Raw genomic sequence first — 20,992 nt, 5'->3', positions numbered from 1 at the left:
GAGGAACATTTTCATGGTGAATTACAATCTCCAGGATACGATAATGGTGAGTGTTTTTCATCACGATAAACGATAATAGCGATGCCGGTCCCATCCCCACTCTCACACATACAGTATGCTGCTGTAAGGAGCTTGGTTTGTAATCACATTCCTGAGAGAGGAATGTCGTTCTGGATGCAATGTTCTCCACTGGTCTTTTGAACGCAGCAATAAGGAATACAACAGTGTTAATACGTGGCTATGTCGACATGTTGGTATTGCCATGGTAAAATAATCCTATTTGAACGGGGGGGGGGGCCCCCCCCCTCCCCCCCGACATAATCCTATTTGAACTGGGAACCCCCCCCCCCCAACATAATCCTATTTGAACTGGGAACCCCCCCCCCCAACATAATCCTATTTGAACTGGGAACCCCCCCCCCCCCAACATAATCCTATTTGAACTGGGAACCCCCCCCCCCAACATAATCCTATTTGAACTGGGCACCCCCCCCAACATAATCCTATTTGAACTGGGCACCCCCCCCAACATAATCCTATTTGAACTGGGCACCCCCCCCAACATAATCCTATTTGAACTGGGCACCCCCCCAACATAATCCTATTTGAACTGGGAACCCCCCCCCCCCCAACATAATCCTATTTGAACTGGGACACCCCCCCCCCGACATAATCCTATTTGAACTGGGGACCACCCAAAATAATCACATTTGACCTGGGGACCTCCCGCCCTGACAAGCACTTGGAATTTATCGGTTCCACAGATAAATATTGCGGAACTCGTTGCGAGCTTGTAAATTGGCTATTTTCACAATTTTACCTCTTTCTTATACTTTGACAATTATTTTGGCCAATGTCTGACCAGTTTTTATAGTATAGTTTGTTGATAACTTTTTCATTTTTTTTAAATTTCATTTCATTTCATTTGTTTTTGTAATTAAAATATCTTAAAAGTCCTTACATTGTCACTTTCCTGTCATCTGGGGATCCCGCAAAATCATGTGGGGAGCCCCCTGGTGGGATACATACAGTAGTGGGTCTGGTAGGGTACACAACAAAGCTATTTGAGATAAAATGGCGGAAGACCTTCACTCGTGATCCTCCAGGACACAGAACAACCTCACAGTACAGGAGGCGTCCCAAACAGAGCCACGCGCCACACAGAACGCTCTCAACGATACCCCCCCCTGACGAGCATCCCAAATTAAATCCACCACGAGGAAGATCTCCCTGAATGGAGCAGGAGAGACGGGACAAATACCACCCTCTGGGCTATAAGACGTTGTCCAGAACGAGCACAGCCACCGGTAGAATGCCGGTCAAATACCGCTACGATACGTCGTCCACCTCTGTAAATTCTTCAGACAATTTCTAAGGATTTACAACCGGCCGTTCAGAAGCAGCCAGTCATTTACCTCTACTGTGCACAGTATCTTTACATCTCGTCTTGACATATAGTTCTACTGTGCACAGTATCTTTACATCTCGTCTTGACATATAGTTCTACTGTGCACAGTATCTTTACATCTCGTCTTGACATAAAGTTCTACTGTGCACAGTATCTTTACATCTCGTCTTGACATAAAGTTCTACTGTGCACAGTATCTTTACATCTCGTCTTGACATATAGTTCTACTGTGCACAGTATCTTTACATCTCGTCTTGACATAGTTCTACTGTGCACAGTATCTTTACATCTCGTCTTGACATAGTGCTACTGTGCACAGTATCTTTACATCTCGTCTTGACATAGTTCTACTGTGCACAGTATCTTTACATCTCGTCTTGACATATAGTTCTACTGTGCACAGTATCTTCTCATCTCGTCTTGACATATAGTTCTACTGTGCACAGTATCTTTACATCTCGTCTTGACATATAGTTCTACATGAACAGTAGCTTTACATCTCGTCTTGACATATAGTTCTACTGTGCACAGTATCTTTAGATCTCGTCTTGACATATAGTTCTACTGTGCACAGTATCTTTACATCTCGTCTTGACATATAGTTCTACTGTGCACAGTATCTTTACATCTCGTCTTATAGTTCTACTGTCCACAGTATCTTTACATCTCGTCTTGACATATAGTTCTACTGTGCACAGTATCTTTACATCTCGTCTTGACATATAGTTCTACTGTGCACAGTATCTTTACATCTCGTCTTGACATATAGTTCTACTGTGCACAGTATCTTTACATCTCGTCTTGACATATAGTTCTACTGTGCACAGTATCTTTACATCTCGTCTTATAGTTCTACTGTGCACAGTATCTTTACATCTCGTCTTGACATATAGTTCTACTGTGCACAGTATCTTTACATCTCGTCTTGACATATAGTTCTACTGTGCACAGTATCTTTACATCTCGTCTTGACATATAGTTCTACTGTGCCCAGTATCTTTACATCTCGTCTTGACATATAGTTCTACTGTGCACAGTATCTTTACATCTCGTCTTGACATAAAGTTCTACTGTGCACAGTATCTTTACATCTCGTCTTGACATACAGTATCTTTACATCTCGTCTTGACATATAGTTCTACATGAACAGTATCTTTACATCTCGTCTTGACATAAAGTTCTACTGTGCACAGTATCTTTACATCTCGTCTTGACATACAGTATCTTTACATCTCGTCTTGACATATAGTTCTACATGAACAGTATCTTTACATCTCGTCTTGACATATAGTTCTACATGAACAGTATCTTTACATCTCGTCTTGACATATAGTTCGTCCTCAGCCAACAGTGTCCTCAGTGTGAGGCCCAGAGAGCCTTGACAGGGTTCTCGGGAAGTTGCAGAAACATTGTTAGCAACGTGGAGGTTTGCCAGAAAGGCACGATCGCCAGCAGTGAGTTCATTTGTTTCCGATTGGCGTCTCCTGCGGTCACAAACCGTGCTGGGTGGGACTGCAGGGCCCGTTCACCTGAAAAACAGAGGAGAGGAGAAGACAAGTTTAGTAACCATCTGATTCCGGCGATGACAGCTGTTCTCGTGCCACTTTAGCCTGGTTTTATACTCCGCCATACGCCAAATACTGAAATCAATCCACAGGCTCACAAGGTGTCACACTGGGTTTCGGATAAAACTCGTGGACCCTCCCATTGGGTTCACAGATAAATCAACATCGTCGATGTTCTTCAAACTAAATGTTCATGCAGTTAGTGCGCTTTTCACACAGGTTACTTACTTACGCCTGCTACCCCTTCTGGGGCATAGGCCGTCAACAAGCGATCTCCAGGCATCTCACTTCACACAGGTTGGAGCATCCATACCTTTCACACAGGTTAGAGCATCCATACTTTTCACACAGGTTACAGAGCTTCCAATCCATCCATATGTTTCACACAGGTTACAGAGCAACCACATCGAACTTCAGCGTCCCCAATTCTGGGGAAAACATTCAGTGAGCTGATGAAAAAAAAGGAGTGGTTCAAGTATAGAGCCCTGCGTTGGGCCCCACGTTGAAATGGGTACTATATAGGGTTTAAGTCATTGGTTCTCAAAGTGGGGTCTGGGCAAAACATAGCTATATATAGAGAGAGAGAGAGAAAGAGAGAGATCGAGATCTTTTCTGGGGGTCCCTGAAAAAAAAAGAAACTTTTAGATGGGGGTCCGCGACCAAATGCATATCAATTCAAGGGTCCTTGGCTTGGATAATGAGATGATAAAATAAAACGGAGTGGTTGAAAAAAAGACGTGTGATTCTCAGCGACTGAACCAGTGGCTGCAGCAGAGAGTGTGACGTATGCGTAGGGAGCCTAAAGCAGAGAGAGCCTAAAGCAGAGAGAGCCTAAAGCAGAGAGAGCCTAAAGCAGAGAGAGTGTGACGTATGCGTAGGGAGCCTAAAGCAGAGAGTGTGACGTATGCGTAGGGAGCCTAAAGCAGAGAGTGTGACGTATGCGTAGGGAGCCTAAAGCAGAGAGTGTGACGTATGCGTAGGAGCCTAAAGCAGAGAGAGTGACGTATGCGTAGGAGCCTAAAGCAGAGAGAGTGTGACGTATGCGTAGGGAGCCTAAAGCAGAGAGAGTGTGACGTATGCGTAGGGAGCCTAAAGCAGAGAGAGTGTGACGTATGCGTAGGGAGCCTAAAGCAGAGAGAGTGTGACGTATGCGTAGGGAGCCTAAAGCAGAGAGAGTGTGACGTATGCGTAGGGAGCCTAAAGCAGAGAGAGTGTGACGTATGCGTAGGGAGCCTAAAGCAGAGAGAGTGACGTATGCGTAGGGAGCCTAAAGCAGAGAGAGTGACGTATGCGTAGGGAGCCTAAAGCAGAGAGAGTGTGACGTATGCGTAGGGAGCCTAAAGCAGAGAGAGTGACGTATGCGTAGGGAGCCTAAAGCAGAGAGCCTAAAGCAGAGAGAGCCTAAAGCAGAGAGAGCCTAAAGCAGAGAGAGTGACGTATGCGTAGGGAGCCTAAAGCAGAGAGAGTGACGTATGCGTAGGGAGCCTAAAGCAGAGAGCCTAAAGCAGAGAGAGCCTAAAGCAGAGAGAGCCTAAAGCAGAGAGAGAGTGACGTATGCGTAGGGAGCCTAAAGCAGAGAGCCTAAAGCAGAGAGAGCCTAAAGCAGAGAGAGCCTAAAGCAGAGAGAGAGTGACGTATGCGTAGGGAGCCTAAAGCAGAGAGAGTGACGTATGCGTAGGGAGCCTAAAGCAGAGAGCCTAAAGCAGAGAGAGCCTAAAGCAGAGAGAGCCTAAAGCAGACAGAGTGTGACGTATGCGTAGGGAGCCTAAAGCAGAGAGCCTAAAGCAGAGAGAGCCTAAAGCAGAGAGAGCCTAAAGCAGAGAGAGTGTGACGTATGCGTAGGGAGCCTAAAGCAGAGAGAGTGTGACGTATGCGTAGGGAGCCTAAAGCAGAGAGAGTGTGGCGTATGCGTAGGGAGCCTAAAGCAGAGAGAGTGTGACGTATGCGTAGGGAGCCTAAAGCAGAGAGAGTGTGGCGTATGCGTAGGGAGCCTAAAGCAGAGAGAGTGTGGCGTATGCGTAGGGAGCCTAAAGCAGAGAGAGTGTGACGTATGCGTAGGGAGCCTAAAGCAGAGAGAGTGTGGCGTATGCGTAGGGAGCCTAAAGCAGAGAGAGTGTGACGTATGCGTAGGGAGCCTAAAGCAGAGAGAGTGTGACGTATGCGTAGGGAGCCTAAAGCAGAGAGAGTGTGACGTATGCGTAGGGAGCCTAAAGCAGAGAGAGTGTGACGTATGCGTCGGGAGCCTAAAGCAGAGAGTGTGACGTATGCATAGGGAGCCTAAAGCAGAGAGAGTGTGACGTATGCGCAGGGAGCCTAAAGCAGAGAGAGTGTGACGTATGCGTAGGGAGCCTAAAGCAGAGAGAGTGTGACGTATGCGTAGGAGCCTAAAGCAGAGAGAGTGTGACGTATGCGTAGGGAGCCTAAAGCAGAGAGCCTAAAGCAGAGAGAGCCTAAAGCAGAGAGAGAGTGACGTATGCGTAGAGAGCCTAAAGCAGAGAGAGTGTGACGTATGCGTAGGGAGCCTAAAGCAGAGAGAGGGTGACGTATGCGTCGGGAGCCTAAAGCAGAGAGTGTGACGTATGCGTAGGGAGCCTAAAGCAGAGAGAGTGTGACGTATGCGTAGGGAGCCTAAAGCAGAGAGAGTGTGACGTATGCTTAGGGAGCCTAAAGCAGAGAGAGTGACGTATGCGTAGGGAGCCTAAAGCAGAGAGTGTGACGTATGCGTAGGGAGCCTAAAGCAGAGAGTGTGACGTATGCGTAGGGAGCCTAAAGCAGAGAGTGTGACGTATGCTTAGGGAGCCTAAAGCAGAGAGTGTGACGTATGCGTAGGGAGCCTAAAGCAGAGAGTGTGACGTATGCGTAGGGAGCCTAAAGCAGAGAGTGTGACGTATGCTTAGGGAGCCTAAAGCAGAGAGTGTGATGTATGCGTAGGGAGCCTCAAGCAGAGAGTGTGACGTATGCGTAGGGAGCCTAAAGCAGAGAGTGTGACGTATGCGTAGGGAGCCTAAAGCAGAGAGAGTGACGTATGCGTAGGGAGCCTAAAGCAGAGAGAGCCTAAAGCAGAGAGAGTGTGACGGATGCGTAGGGAGCCTAAAGCAGAGAGTGTGACGTATGCGTAGGGAGCCTAAAGCAGAGAGAGTGACGTATGCGTAGGGAGCCTAAAGCAGAGAGAGTGTGACGTATGCGTAGGGAGCCTAAAGCAGAGAGAGTGTGACGTATGCGTAGGGAGCCTAAAGCAGAGAGTGTGACGTATGCGTAGGGAGCCTAAAGCAGAGAGTGTGACGTATGCGTAGGGAGCCTAAAGCAGAGAGAGTGTGACGTATGCGTAGGGAGCCTAAAGCAGAGAGAGCCTAAAGCAGAGAGAGTGACGTATGCGTAGGAGCCTAAAGCAGAGAGAGTGTGACGTATGCGTAGGGAGCCTAAAGCAGAGAGAGTGTGACGTATGCGTAGGGAGCCTAAAGCAGAGAGTGTGACGTATGCGTAGGGAGCCTAAAGCAGAGCGAGTGTGACGTATGGGTAGGAGCCTAAAGCAGAGAGAGTGACGTATGCGTAGGGAGCCTAAAGCAGAGCGAGTGTGACGTATGGGTAGGAGCCTAAAGCAGAGAGAGTGACGTATGCGTAGGGAGCCTAAAGCAGAGAGAGTGTGACGTATGCATAGGGAGCCTAAAGCAGAGAGTGTGACGTATGCGTAGGGAGCCTAAAGCAGAGAGTGTGACGTATGCGTAGGGAGCCTAAAGCAGAGAGAGTGTGACGTATGCGTAGGGAGCCTAAAGCAGAGAGAGTGTGACGTATGCGTCGGGAGCCTAAAGCAGAGAGAGTGTGACGTATGCGTAGGGAGCCTAAAGCAGAGAGTGTGACGTATGCGTCGGGAGCCTAAAGCAGAGAGAGTGTGACGTATGCGTAGGGAGCCTAAAGCAGAGAGTGTGACGTATGCGTAGGGAGCCTAAAGCAGAGAGAGTGACGTATGCGTAGGGAGCCTAAAGCAGAGAGAGTGTGACGTATGCGTAGGGAGCCTAAAGCAGAGAGGGTGACGTATGCGTAGGGAGCCTAAAGCAGAGAGAGTGACGTATGCGTCGGGAGCCTAAAGCAGAGAGAGCCTAAAGCAGAGAGTGTGACGTATGCGTAGGGAGCCTAAAGCAGAGAGAGTGACGTATGCGTAGGGAGCCTAAAGCAGAGAGAGTGTGACGTATGCGTAGGGAGCCTAAAGCAGAGAGGGTGACGTATGCGTAGGGAGCCTAAAGCAGAGAGAGTGACGTATGCGTCGGGAGCCTAAAGCAGAGAGAGCCTAAAGCAGAGAGAGTGTGACGTATGCGTAGGGAGCCTAAAGCAGAGAGAGTGTGACGTATGCGTAGGGAGCCTAAAGCAGAGAGAGTGTGACGTATGCGTAGGGAGCCTAAAGCAGAGAGGGTGACGTATGCGTAGGGAGCCTAAAGCAGAGAGAGAGTGACGTATGCGTAGGGAGCCTAAAGCAGAGAGGGTGACGTATGCGTAGGGAGCCTAAAGCAGAGAGGGTGACGTATGCGTAGGGAGCCTAAAGCAGAGAGTGTGACGTATGCGTAGGGAGCCTAAAGCAGAGAGAGTGTGACGTATGCGTAGGGAGCCTAAAGCAGAGAGAGCCTAAAGCAGAGAGAGCCTAAAGCAGAGAGAGTGACGGATGCGTCGGGAGCCTAAAGCAGAGAGAGTGTGACGTATGCGTAGGGAGCCTAAAGCAGAGAGAGTGTGACGTATGCGTAGGGAGCCTAAAGCAGAGAGAGTGTGACGTATGCGTAGGGAGCCTAAAGCAGAGAGAGAGTGACGTATGCGTCGGGAGCCTAAAGCAGAGAGAGTGTGACGTATGCGTCGGGAGCCTAAAGCAGAGAGGGTGACGTATGCGTCGGGAGCCTAAAGCAGAGAGTGTGACGTATGCGTAGGGAGCCTAAAGCAGAGAGAGTGTGACGTATGCGTAGGGAGCCTAAAGCAGAGAGAGTGTGACGTATGCGTAGGGAGCCTAAAGCAGAGAGAGTGTGACGTATGCGTAGGGAGCCTAAAGCAGAGAGAGTGTGATGTATGCGTAGGGAGCCTAAAGCAGAGAGAGTGTGACGTATGCGTAGGGAGCCTAAAGCAGAGAGAGAGTGACGTATGCGTAGGGAGCCTAAAGCAGAGAGAGTGTGACGTATGCGTCGGGAGCCTAAAGCAGAGAGAGTGTGACGTATGCGTAGGGAGCCTAAAGCAGAGAGAGAGTGACGTATGCGTAGGGAGCCTAAAGCAGAGAGTGTGACGGATGCGTAGGGAGCCTAAAGCAGAGAGAGTGTGACGTATGCGTAGGGAGCCTAAAGCAGAGAGAGTGTGACGTATGCGTAGGGAGCCTAAAGCAGAGAGTGTGACGGATGCGTAGGGAGCCTAAAGCAGAGAGAGGGTGACGTATGCGTAGGGAGCCTAAAGCAGAGAGAGTGTGACGTATGCGTAGGGAGCCTAAAGCAGAGAGAGTGTGACGTATGCGTAGGAGCCTAAAGCATAAATCACGTCACATGAAAGAGCATCAAGCAGAGCCTGGACATTTTGGACGGGCCGACGTTGGGAGTCTTTTAAAGTGCACACGGTTTGCCGTTTATCACTTCACCACTTGTTCCAGGAACTCTGCTATCTGTCTGGAGCTTCACGACTCATCCTGCTTCTGTTCCGCCCCCAGCTGTCACTCTCTCACAAGCTTATCAGCAATAAAACACAGCACACCATCACCATCATAAGGCTGAGTAGTTGTGTGTGCATCTACTGTACAGTAATGCGAGGCCTCATAAATAAGGTTGTGTGTGTGTGCGTGTGCGTGCGTGCGCACACACATCGTTCAGTTCATCTCCGGTCTGAATTTTATCTCAATCAGATTCTAAATCTAATCCCCAACACCCTCAAAGGGTGCCCAGCTAAATTATTGATATTTAGGAACCACATTGACCCGTCCATTTATACACACACAGTACAAAATAAAAAAAAGGTTCCTCAGGTTTCACAGCGGAGAAGAAATGGAGTCAAAAGGGGATCCGTGGCCTAATAGTACCCATCAAACTTGGGGTTCTTTTTACATACTAGTCTCTTTCGGGTGGAAACAGTGGATGTCCAACACTGTTACTTTTCAGGATTCAAATTCAAAAGCGTCAAAAGCAGCAGATTGACAAGCTCAACATGCGTTGCTTTGCACCGCGTTTCGAGCTTGCAGATCTGCTACTTTTGATACTTGCAACGTTGTTGTATGATCAAGTATAGGGCAATCATCATCAATAGATGATGGCCTTCGACCAGTGCAACATGCAGCAGTCTATGCTGCTGCATCTTGGACTGGTTTGATACTCCCCAGGTCTAATACTGTATTGATTATTTTGGGGGAGGTCGCGGCCTGAAAAGGTTTGAGAACCACATCACACCAACACTCAAAGCACTGCACTGGCTGCCGACACGGCCCCGATGGCGAGACGGCTTCCAGGTGCTGCTCCTGACTTATAAAGCCTTGAACAGACTTGCTCCATCATCCTACATGCCCAGTCTAATAACGACCGTACATTCCAGGACAGCCACTCCGCTCCCAGGCGACTGTGAAAACGTCTAATAAAGACAAAATTAAACTGTTGCAGGCCGGGTAGAGCATTCACACATCGGTCTCTGGAATATTAGAGAAGCCGACTCTTTGGACATTTTTTTAAAATCTATAAGCTTAAAAGTTTAAACCCATCTTTTTCCCTTGCATTACGGTTCCCCTAGCTTTATTGATGTTATTGTTGCGTCCACCTCTTACCCCGTGGTTTTAAATACCGTGTTGTTTCTTTTCTTTTTTTCCGTACATTTACAGCTGTGCACATTTACACTGTGAATTCTTTGCCATTGAGGTTTTTGTTGTATGATTGATTTGTTGTGAAGTGTACAGACAGAGACCCCTTGGGGTTGATGTTGCACTATAAATAAATATAAACTGAACTGAACGTGTCCAGTCCACTCTCTCACAGAACAGCGCTGAGGCTTCTCAACGAAGCCTGGCTGGATCCGTACCGAGGTGCCGATGAACCTGAACTGGGTTCAACGTGCAGAGTCTCTCTGTCTGTATAGTGCGGTTGTTTCGCAACCCGTCCCCGGGCTATAAACACCTCCCACGCCACTCATTAACAGAGAGAAGGAAACTAGATCAGGATCTATAGCTATCCAACCATCTAACAATAACAATTAAAAGGTCTCACACAAAAGCGTGAACGTTTTTATTGTCATGTAAACGAATAGTAAAAAGAAGACAATTACGTCCACAGAGCTTTTATAAAGGTGTAGATAAAAAGCATCACCCCTTACAAAATGCACGCACGCACACACAGTTTTAGGACTGTGAAATAATGATCTTTGTAAGCCATTATCCATGGCTTCCGTTTTCTTTGGGAAAGTACTTTTTTCCACATAAGAGAAAGTTGCGAGGCAGCCACTGTGTTGTACAATGCAGCAAACTGCACTTCGTAGGCGTTATTCAAGGACATGAAGGAACTATTGCATCTTTAAAGTTGCGATAGACTTTGCTTTGGCTATAGACCAAAGCAAACATTTTGGGACCTGTCAAATGAATTAAATCATAATACGTTTTACTTTCACTCCGCACTCCGCTCCATGGATGTATCATTTTATTTTCAGTATTCCTTTACACGAGAATTGTATCAATCATCAAAGAATCTCACTGCCTTCAATGTTGTGAAAGCTGTAATGTAATTTATATATAACCCCCTCAAACCACCGCAAGGACCCCTGGGGGTCCACAGACCCAACTTTGAGAACCAATGTCCTGGCACTGATAAATAGTGAACTATTGCTGCACCAGTCACTACCACAAGCACAACTTTGACAAAGCTGTGTACACAAACTGAACTGGCTCGAGTCACAATCAAAGAATGCGTGATGAGGAAGAGAGTTGTAAACGTCAAGCTGACTTCTCTCTGCGATTCTCCCGAGAGCACTAACAACTTGACGGGTTCAATTTTGCACCTCGGGCAGCATCCCAGTTTCAGCAGAACATTAATGTGTCTGTCCTTGGTAGGAGCCAACACAAACCACAAGTTCTCAAACTGTCAAAGGTATTAAGTCTAATCCAAACTTATTAGGGGCGAATGAACAATATACTGTAAATATTGTGGGAACATCAAATCTAATGATGGAAAAAACCTGTTGTTTTTATCCATCAACCAGCCACATTCTTTCTCCAGCCACAAGGTTTGAGAAACATTTTCAAAAATGTTGAAAAATCTACATGTGCTGCGTTAGTGAGCTTAATAACAAAGATTATTAATCGAAAAGTATTGGAATTAGTCCAAATAATTATGGTTTAGATTTATATCATCTGTCGGGTGGAAACCTCACAAAAAGTTCAATTAATTTCGATTAAAATTCAAAAAGTAGCAGATCAACAACAAGCTTGCAGAGCAGCTACTTTTGATGTTTTTGTGTGACGCTGTGGAATGATCAGGTAGGGCCCTACACTGTGGAATGATCAGGAAGGGCCCTACACACTGTGGAATGATCAGGTAGGGCCCTACACAATGATCAGGTAGGGCCCTACACAATGATCAGGTAGGGCCCTACACAATGATCAGGTAGGGCCCTACACAATGATCAGGTAGGGCCCTACACAATGATCAGGTAGGGCCCTACACAATGATCAGGTTGGGCCCTACACAATGATCAGGTAGGGCCCTACACAATGATCAGGTAGGGCCCTACACAAAAAGTTAGAATATACAGATAATGAAAGTATAATAATGTAATTTATATTATATATACTGTAGTCCAAATTTCATGGTTACATCCTTGTTGATGTTGAAGACCACAGGTTAGGTCAGGGGTTCTCAACCCAAAAGTGATGCAGTCCAAGACCTCCGTCAATTATGAAAAGACCCTGGTTTTCAGTGTGGACGCACGCCTGCTTCTGTTCAACGAAAAACATTTGTTTTCACACGTCTCGGAGGTGCCCAGTGTGTGTGCAAGACACACACACACACTCTCTCTGGTCAGCAGAGAGAGAAAAAAATGTTTTATATTTTTTTGAGAATTATTTCTCTTCTGTACACAACCAAACCTCACCAATTGCCCTCGTTAACCGAGCGCTCGGTTCCAGGTTATCCCCGCGTAACCCACATACAGCGCACACAACAGAACCTTGCAACTTCAAAGAAAGGTCCGACAGAACAATGTCACTTTAATTGAGGCTGAGCAAGCGGAGTGATTAATCAATCTCTCATTCGCGCAGGCAGGCAGAGACGTGAAGATAAACACATGGCCGCATGCAGAGTCGCGCACGCATGCACGCATGCACGCATGCACGCATGCACGCATGCACAAACTTTCCGGGGTGTTCACTAAAAGCCTTAGTAGACGACCAAATACATGGGGATCCTTGACGTGATAATTTTTGATTTCACTGTTTTTATTATTATTATTATTAGTAGTAGCATTAGGTGAAATTACCCAAAATTGTTTTGAGAGCGCACGCACGCACACACGATGCTCTGGTTTATTTCACCAACACCATTCTGTTGCGTATGGTTTTTTCTGGCTCTGTTTTACCTCTCTCAAGCGACCTCCTGATGAACGCTGATTGCTATAACAAGGCACCCATGAGCGAAAACCATAAACACGTGGCCTTTAACACATAAAAACCGAGAGAGCTACTGTGTCATTTTACAGTACACACACACACACACACACACACACACACACACACACACACACACACACACACACACACACACACACACACACACACACACACACACACACACACACACACACACACACACACACACACACACACACACACACACACACACACACACACACACACACAGGCTATTAAAAAATTGCAGATCTACAAACTTGCAGCGCGGCATGAAATTACGTACTGTGAGCTTGTAGATCTGCAATTTATTTTAAGTTGTGAAAAAAAAATATTTTAATATAAATAGGTTTTTTTTAATTTAAAGTGAACATTTTTAACTCAAATCTTTGCTTCTGGTAGGGTCCCTGGAACGGCGCCGGCAGCCAAATAAAAGTACATTTTGGGGATCCTTGACGTGAAAAGGTTTTGAGAAGCACCGACATGGAAACATACGTTTTTTTTTTTTCTTCAGAAAACTACCGTTCTAGGATTCAGAAGACATTTTGTAGAAGAAAGTCCTCAGGTCTTAATGGGTTAAAAACATGTTCTGTGTTTAGCTGTTCGCGTGCAGAGACAGCAGAGAGAGCAGTCTGAGGTCAGGTTTCCAGTAAAACACAATGATACATTGACACAGGAAGTCACTAAAGCTTAGGAGGAGAGTATAAAAACTGCGATTTTAAAGACATAGGGCTCCATTTTCGTCTGATCTTTCTAAATACACTGTTTTGGGATTTAGCAGTGGGGAAGGGGTGTTCCCCCACTAAAGTTGGTATTTTGGTTACCTGTCTAAATCCCTAAAACACCACCGTTACCCGTTATATTATGCATAGGTGTGGTTTGGGCGTTACAATAATTAAACCAATCACCTTTGCCCGTTATGCCCAGTTCTATATTGCTTCATAGCCTTACGGTCTATAGCCCATGGAAGAGCGATGTGTTGCTGCCTTGAAGTCTCGTATGGCATACGGCTCATGAAAAGAAAATCAGACCAGTCTGAAGTGAGTGGTGCAACAGCGCCCCCTGTTGGTAACCTAAACATACATAGTGACACAGGGACACAGCCTGCACCACTCAAAAAGAAGATATCAAACTGGGGATCCTCAAAGTAATAATTATGTAGAAACACTGACTGTTACAATACAAGTAAGAATGTGGTATTGTTGAAAATTACTCAAATGTTTTAATTAAGTAAAAGTATCAATACTGGTATGTAGAAACACTGTTACTAGTAAGAATCTGGTATTCTCTCTCTGTCTGTCACCTGCATGCACGCTCCACATTGAACAGTGGTTGTAGAGGAGTCTCTCTCTCTCTCTCTCTCTCTCTCTCTCTGTCTCTCTCTCTCTCACCAAGGGATGAGCGATTGCGTCAGGACTTCGGCGCTCTATAATAAATACTAATAGGGCTATGGCTCAGTGGTCCAGGCGCCTTGGCTGGTAACCCAGTCTGGCAGTGTGCCGCGGGTTCGACTCCTGATCCCGACGGCCTTTACTGCATGTCTTCCCCCCATCTCTCTCCTCATTTCCTGTCAGCCTACTTACTGTCTGTCCCTCCAGACATTGCTGTTGCTTGGAGTGGTTGCACCACTCAAAAATACTACTACTAATAATAAATCCTGCTCTAAAACATCCCGATAGATGGCTGTGTTGACTCTGGACTTGATACAACCCAGTGGGACCAACACCAGCAGATGACATGGTACCCCGAATCACCACCGACAGTGAAACCTTTACACTGTAGTCAACAGAGAACATGATCTACCAGGAGGTTTTAGAGCAATTTGTACTTCAGTTCAGTATGTTGACAAGCTTTTGGAGATGCAGATTTTCCTTTCCAGCTGGATTTGGCACCTGCCCACAGAGCCAAAACTACTAGTAATCGTTGTACTGACAATGTCATTACTGTGCTTAACTGACCAGCCAACTGGCCTGACCTGAAACCCACAAAGAATCTAGGTTGTATCGTCAAGGGGAATGGAAAATGGTGCATTCATATAGTAGCACTTTTATCCAAAGCGCTTTACATAGATTGTGCATTACATTCACCCACACATTCATACACCGATTGCAGAGGAAACCGTGCAAGGCACCAACCTGCACATCGGGAGCAATTAGCAGACCTACAAGCGCTATGAGCTTGTAGATCTGCTATTTTTTCAATAGCTAAAGCAAAACATAATGCTAACACCAAAAGGGGTTCCCGCCCAAAATGGGTTAAGGACACTTCAACACCAACGCTGGGGGAGCCCACAGGGATTGAACCGAGAACCTTGTGGTTCCCATCCGGCTGCTTTACAGACAACACTAACCCTGAGCCACTGCTGCTCCGGAAGGTGTGAGACATTAAGACTCAACAATACAAATGAGTTTACGGCCGTTATTAAAGCAAACGTGGGCTTCCATAACACCTCAACAGTACCACAGGCTGATCACCTCCATGGCACGCCCCAGTAGCCCAGACCAAGTATTGACTGCATACATTAATAATGTAAGACAAGTCGACACATCTGGATTTTAAAAAAAATAGTTTTTTTAGTGGCCTCATTCTTAACGGAAACCAACACCAAAAACATCACATCACCAAAACAGACAGAACGTAATAATAATAATAGAGACCGTAGGTCTGCCGTCAGCCCGTCACACAGGCGGATGCGTGCACGAAGGGCGAGAAGCCCTTTTATTATAATAATAAAAAAGGGTCTTGTACCCCCAGCAGTCCGTCTGAGAATATATAAGGAGTTCATATTTTGACGTCCAACTTTCCCTTCATTTTGTAAGGCAAATAATCTAGAGGTATACAATATAACTAGACATTTCTGCCATCCACTGGGTCAGTGTTGGGTGAATATGTAATGTATACCGGCGGTAAACTTCTAATATTTTGAGATAGGATATTTTTAGATTTTCATAAACTGTATGCCATAATCGTCGAAATCATCCAAAAGATTTAAACAAAAGAAAAAAAGGTTTTAAATACTACTAGAAAATTAACTTTTGCACGATATATATATTTTTTTAGAAGGAGCTGTATATACCTCAAGTCATACCACCTTATATCAATTTTTTTCTAAATTCTTCTTCATGTACAGTTGTGTAGGTGAGGTGTGTGTACTCGCTCGAACGCAGGCACGCAGAACAGCAATTAACCTGTGATTAGCCTGGAGCAGTCACAATACTGTAGTTTGGCTTAAAGGAGAATTCCATACTAGAAGGCTTTCTTACCTTTATTTGTAGTTGTTACGTCCCCACCAAAGAGGTCCAAGTGTTATTTTGTGCAAACGTGCATTATTGGCTATTTCCCCTACCATAAGCCCTCAATGAATTGCATTGAATTGCATGGGGCTATGGGGTGTTGTGCTAATTCGCTTATTTCCATCGCTCAAAAAACTTTTTTTTGTGTATATATTCTCTCTTCATAATGTAAATAGTATCCCAAGCGGCACACTTTACTACTTATTTCGATGGAAATACGCGAATTAGCACAAAAACCCAACCCGCACTGAGGGCTTATATTAGGGGAAATAGCCAATAATGCACTTTTGCACAAAATAACACCTGGACCTCTTTGTTGGGGACGTAACTACAAATAACACCTGGACCTCTTTGGTGGGGACGTAACAACTACAAATAACACCTGGACCTCTTTGTTGGGGACGTAACAACTACAAATAACACCTGGACCTCTTTGGTGGGGACGTAACTACAAATAACACCTGGACCTCTTTGTTGGGGACGTAACAACTACAAATAACACCTGGACCTCTTTGTTGGGGACGTAACAACTACAAATAACACCTGGACCTCTTTGTTGGGGACGTAACTACAAATAACACCTGGACCTCTTTGTTGGGGACGTAACAACTACAAATAACACCTGGACCTCTTTGTTGGGGACGTAACGACTACAAATAACACCTGGACCTCTTTGGTGGGGACGTAACAACTACAAATAACACCTGGACCTCTTTGTTAGGGACGTAACAACTACAAATAACACCTGGACCTCTTTGTTGGGGACGTAACAACTACAAATAACACCTGGACCTCTTTGTTGGGGACGTAACAACTACAAATAACACCTGGACCTCTTTGTTGGGGACGTAACAACTACAAATAACACCTGGACCTCTTTGTTGGGGACGTAACAACTACAAATAACACCTGGACCTCTTTGTTGGGGACGTAACGACTACAAATAAAGGTAAGAAAAGCTTCTAGCATGGAATTCTCCTTTAACCCATGTACTGTAGACCTGAAGACGCAACTGTGTTTAACCATTATTTTACACTTAAGCTGTTAAATAATAGCAGATCTATAAGCTTATAGCGCAGCACTTTTGAAAAATTGTGAAAATGTGCCGCAAATCTTTGAATATATATTCTTTCGTTTTGAACTCAAATCTTTGCTTCTGGGAGGTCACCGTTATATTTTGAGATGGGGGTCAGCAGCCACTTTTTTTGGAGGGGGGTCCTTGAGCACCACTGATATAGAAACATAGGTTTGTCATGATTTAGAAGACATTTTGTAAAAATCTGGTCTCAGGTCTAAGTACATAAAAGCAGCTGTATGAACAGGCAGGGATGAAGGAAAACCTCTCCATTTGAATAGAAGACGGCCAAGAAAAATGTCCCTAGCGGCAACACAAAAAAAGAAACCCTAGAAAGTTGGGATACAATGGAAAGCCCAATGCATCTCTGTGTTATATTAACACATAACGACGTGTTTTATGTGCAGTAGGCCAACAGTCGGGGCTTGGCTAAGGACTCGTTGAAATGTCAACGCGATCCTTCATATCCAGGGTGGGAATGTGAACCAACAGCAGACCAAGCAGCCAAAGAACGCAGGTATGCTTTGGCTGGTGAGCCTTTCTCCTCTGCTTTGGTATCTAACAAATCATCCTTTTAGAAACAATGGTGAGAGCTGTTGTAAACCTGTGTGTGTGTGTGTGTGTGTGTGTGTGTGTGTGTGTGTGTGTGTGTGTGTGTGTGGCTCCGAGACATGGATACTTTCAAAGAAATGAGAGAAACTGTGTATGTGAAATCCATGATCTTGACCGCGGTCGAAAAATGATGATGATATGTGCACGCATTATGAAGGAATGTATGAGTCAGTGTGTGTGTGTGTGTGTATATATTTGTTTATAAGCAAACATGGATAGTATCTACACCTGTATGTGTGTGCACTGTGCATGTTCCTGCAACCGTGTGTGAACATTTATCTGCATGTGTTGTCCGTATGTCTGTATGCGGTGGTTCAGGGGTAGAGTGCCTGGATGGTAACCGCAAGGTTGTCAGTTCAAACCCGGGCTCCCCCAGAGTTACTGTCGAAGTGTCCTTGGGCAAGACACTGAACCCCTAATTGCTCCCGATGTGCTAGTTGGTGCCTTGCATGGTTTCCGTTGCCATCGGTGTATGAATGTGTGTGTGAATGGGTGAATGTAATGCACAATCTCTGTAAAGCGCCTTGGATAAAGGCGCTATATAAATGCACCATTTACCATTTACCATTTATGCGGCTACCTGTCATGCAGGTCCCATTGGCGTGCATGTGTGTGCGTGCGTGCATGCATGTTTGTGTGTGCATGCATGTGCGTGTGTGCGTGCATGCATGCGTACGTGCGGCCACTGACCCGTGCGTCGTACTCCAGCACAAAGGGAGGGATGTCGATCTGCTCTGGCTTGATGCAGGTGAACAGCTGCCTCAGGCTGTCCAGATAGTGCACCTTCTCCTTCATGCCCGTTACACTGAAGGAGGTGAAGAACCATGTAGACACCTGCAGGGGACAGAGGAGAGACACACATTTCAATACAACGCACCCAAACAGCTCAGTGGCCTTGTGGTGAGAGTGTCCGCCCTGAGACTGGGAGGTCGGGGGTTTGATCCCCGGCCGGGTCATACCAAAGACTGAGAAATCATGGGACCCAATGCCTCCCTGCTTGGCACTCAGCATCAAGGGTTGGATTGGGGGTAAGTCTCTGCCACATACTAGCGTCATGTCCAGGGGGTGTACTTGTACATCAAGCTGCCTCACGATACAGAAACAGGAGATAGGCCCCTGCCCGATGGGCCTCATGGCTCGGCAAGGCTTACTTACAAACAATTGAGAAAGTACAAAGTGACAAAAAACGGGCGAGGAGCGCCCGGTTTCGGGCCGTGGGCTGAAAGGGAAGGGATGAGGCCGTGTAAGTGGGGGGCCCCGGTTTAAAAAAACGGGAGGCTGACGGGCCAACCGGGGACCACCGATGGCCGGCAATCGCCCACGCCAGCCCAGCCTCAAATGGGCAAAACGGGCAGCCCCCGTTCAGTTTTTTTCACACGTGTGCGCCGTTTGAAACGGCTTCAATCCGTGTTCATTTGAACCCAGAACTATGCTAAAGTTATATGTGAACTCATCTCCCAAACCCATGAAAGACAGATTACCACACCAATTAGTTAAGAATGGGGGTGTGTGTGCGTGCGTGCGTGCGCGTGCGTGTGTGCGTATTGTTTACCTTGGAGCGAAATGTCGGGTGTACGAAGTAGAACGCCCTCAGGTTCCTTTTAAACCTGAAATGCAGAAAACAGAAGTGCTTACAGCGCTGTATCAGAATGCGAGATCGTTATCGCGATAATGACTCGTTATTTCCTGTCGGACAGGGAGAAAAAAACAGAGAAAAGAACAGCAGTCCCTGTATGAAACCCAGAAATATGACAGAGAGAGAGAGGGGAAAATATGCCATTCTTTATATTTGTTTTTCTTCATCTTCCTTTTCATTTTATTTTAATGGACTGGCCAAATATGCATATAATAGCTTCTAATATGATGTCCAAAAGCTCTTCTCTGAGGCCAAGGTACATGGTCGCGTCCCAAAGCTCTTCTCTGAGGCCAAGGTACGTGGTCGCGTCCCAAAGCTCTTCTCTGAGGCCAAGGTACGTGGTCGCGTCCCAAAGCTCTTCTCTGAGGCCAAGGTACAGTACGTGGTCGCGTCCCAAAAGCTCTTCTCTGAGGCCAAGGTACAGTACGTGGTCGCGTCCCAAAAAAAACAAACAAAATCACCTCGCAAGTCATCCAACGGCATGGAAACGTTTACCATTCACACACGCACCTGTGCACACACACGCATGCACGAGCCCACGCACACTTGCAGGCACACATACATACATGCACACACATTATTCATTTGTAAATGCTGTACAGTCAAATCTGTGTTCATTTAAACTGGGAAAATAGTTAAATTAACAGTACAAATTTCAGTGTGATGATAAGAAGCAATGCAATACCGGTATGTCACTGTACTGTATTGCACCCAATGCAAGAGTTAACACTGCTACCCTCCTGAAAAATTAATTACAGTGGAATGGGGGGGAGAGGATTTTCCATTTTTTCAGCACCTGGTAAAGTAATTTCCTGCAATTTCCAGACTGATTCAACTATATTAAATGCGCTCACTGCCAATTAATGATGAAGTGCCAGCTACTGTTGTTAATTCAGTCAATCAACCAACGCCTTCTTTCCAAATAATACCGCTATCCTGTGGCCTTGCTTTTATTGTTGGCATTTTCACAGATGTTCAGGACTCGTGGGAACGTGTTATAAAGCACTTCGGTCTACATGCTATGCATCAAACGGTACTCTTTACATTAAACCATTTAGGCCTGACTTCGAAATTTAAAAAATGTCTTCTAAATTCTGACAGTTTTCTGAAAAACCTTATGTTTCTGTCATCAGTCGTGGTGCTCAATATTAAATGTCAAGGACCCCAAAAATGATATGTAATATGCCTCCGCCCCGCATCTGAAAATATGTTGTTCCAGGGACCTCCCCAGAAGCAAAGATTTGAGTTAAAATGTTCACTCTGTAATAATATATATTCAAAGATTTGAGGCACACTTTCAAGATTTTTCAAAAATAGCAGATCTACAAGCTACGAGCTTGTAGATCTGCTATTTTTCAATAGCTAAATTATAACATAATGTTTAAGACACCAAAAGGGGTTCCCGCCCAAAATGGATTAAACTGGCTGCCGATGCTTTCGTTGTCCTCGTGAAAACCATCCAGCCCTGACCGATAACGTGTGACGAGACTCACCATTATATGCCATGAGAATGCACTGCAATGACACATTTCCAAACTGAACGCATGGGGTAAACTTTGAAACCAAAGTACGATGTTTTTCATCACCTCTTCAGTTTGTTTTCTCCAATAACCAAACAACTCAGATATTGGAGAAAAAAACCTGCCTCCCTCTGGCCAGCCTGATGGAGGGGAAAGTAACTGGTTGGAATAACGTGGTTCCTTCCATGCGCTATGTCCAACTGGGGAAGCTCCCCCCTGTCAGGTGAAAAGAATGGGAAACTTGGACTCCTCATGCATTGAAGGAAGCATGAG

The 20,992-nt window shown here is 45.8% G+C and overlaps 1 protein-coding gene across 2 annotated transcripts in view; it reads right to left on the bottom strand.

Moving 5' to 3' along the window:
* Window positions 1-2,260: 2,260 nt before the first annotated feature.
* The window catches only part of gdap2 (ganglioside induced differentiation associated protein 2), a 78,453-nt gene continuing 59,721 nt past the window's right edge, over window positions 2,261-20,992 (bottom strand). The window contains exons 12-14 of one of the 2 annotated variants that reach the window (XM_079518388.1): window positions 19,116-19,170; window positions 18,254-18,397; window positions 2,261-2,937 (exon numbers count right to left, since the gene is read on the bottom strand). In XM_079518388.1, coding sequence (XP_079374514.1) covers window positions 2,899-2,937; window positions 18,254-18,397; window positions 19,116-19,170 — 238 coding nt within the window. In that variant the 3' untranslated portion in view covers window positions 2,261-2,898. The remainder of the gene's footprint in view (window positions 2,938-18,253; window positions 18,398-19,115; window positions 19,171-20,992) is intronic. The other variant, XM_079518387.1, reaches the window with a different exon arrangement.

This window comes from Electrona antarctica (genome assembly GCF_951216825.1).
Source record: "Electrona antarctica genome assembly, chromosome: 13".
NCBI lineage: Eukaryota > Metazoa > Chordata > Actinopteri > Myctophiformes > Myctophidae > Electrona > Electrona antarctica.
Note: the sequence above shows the minus strand (reverse complement) of the source record. Positions and strands in the feature narration are given on the sequence as shown.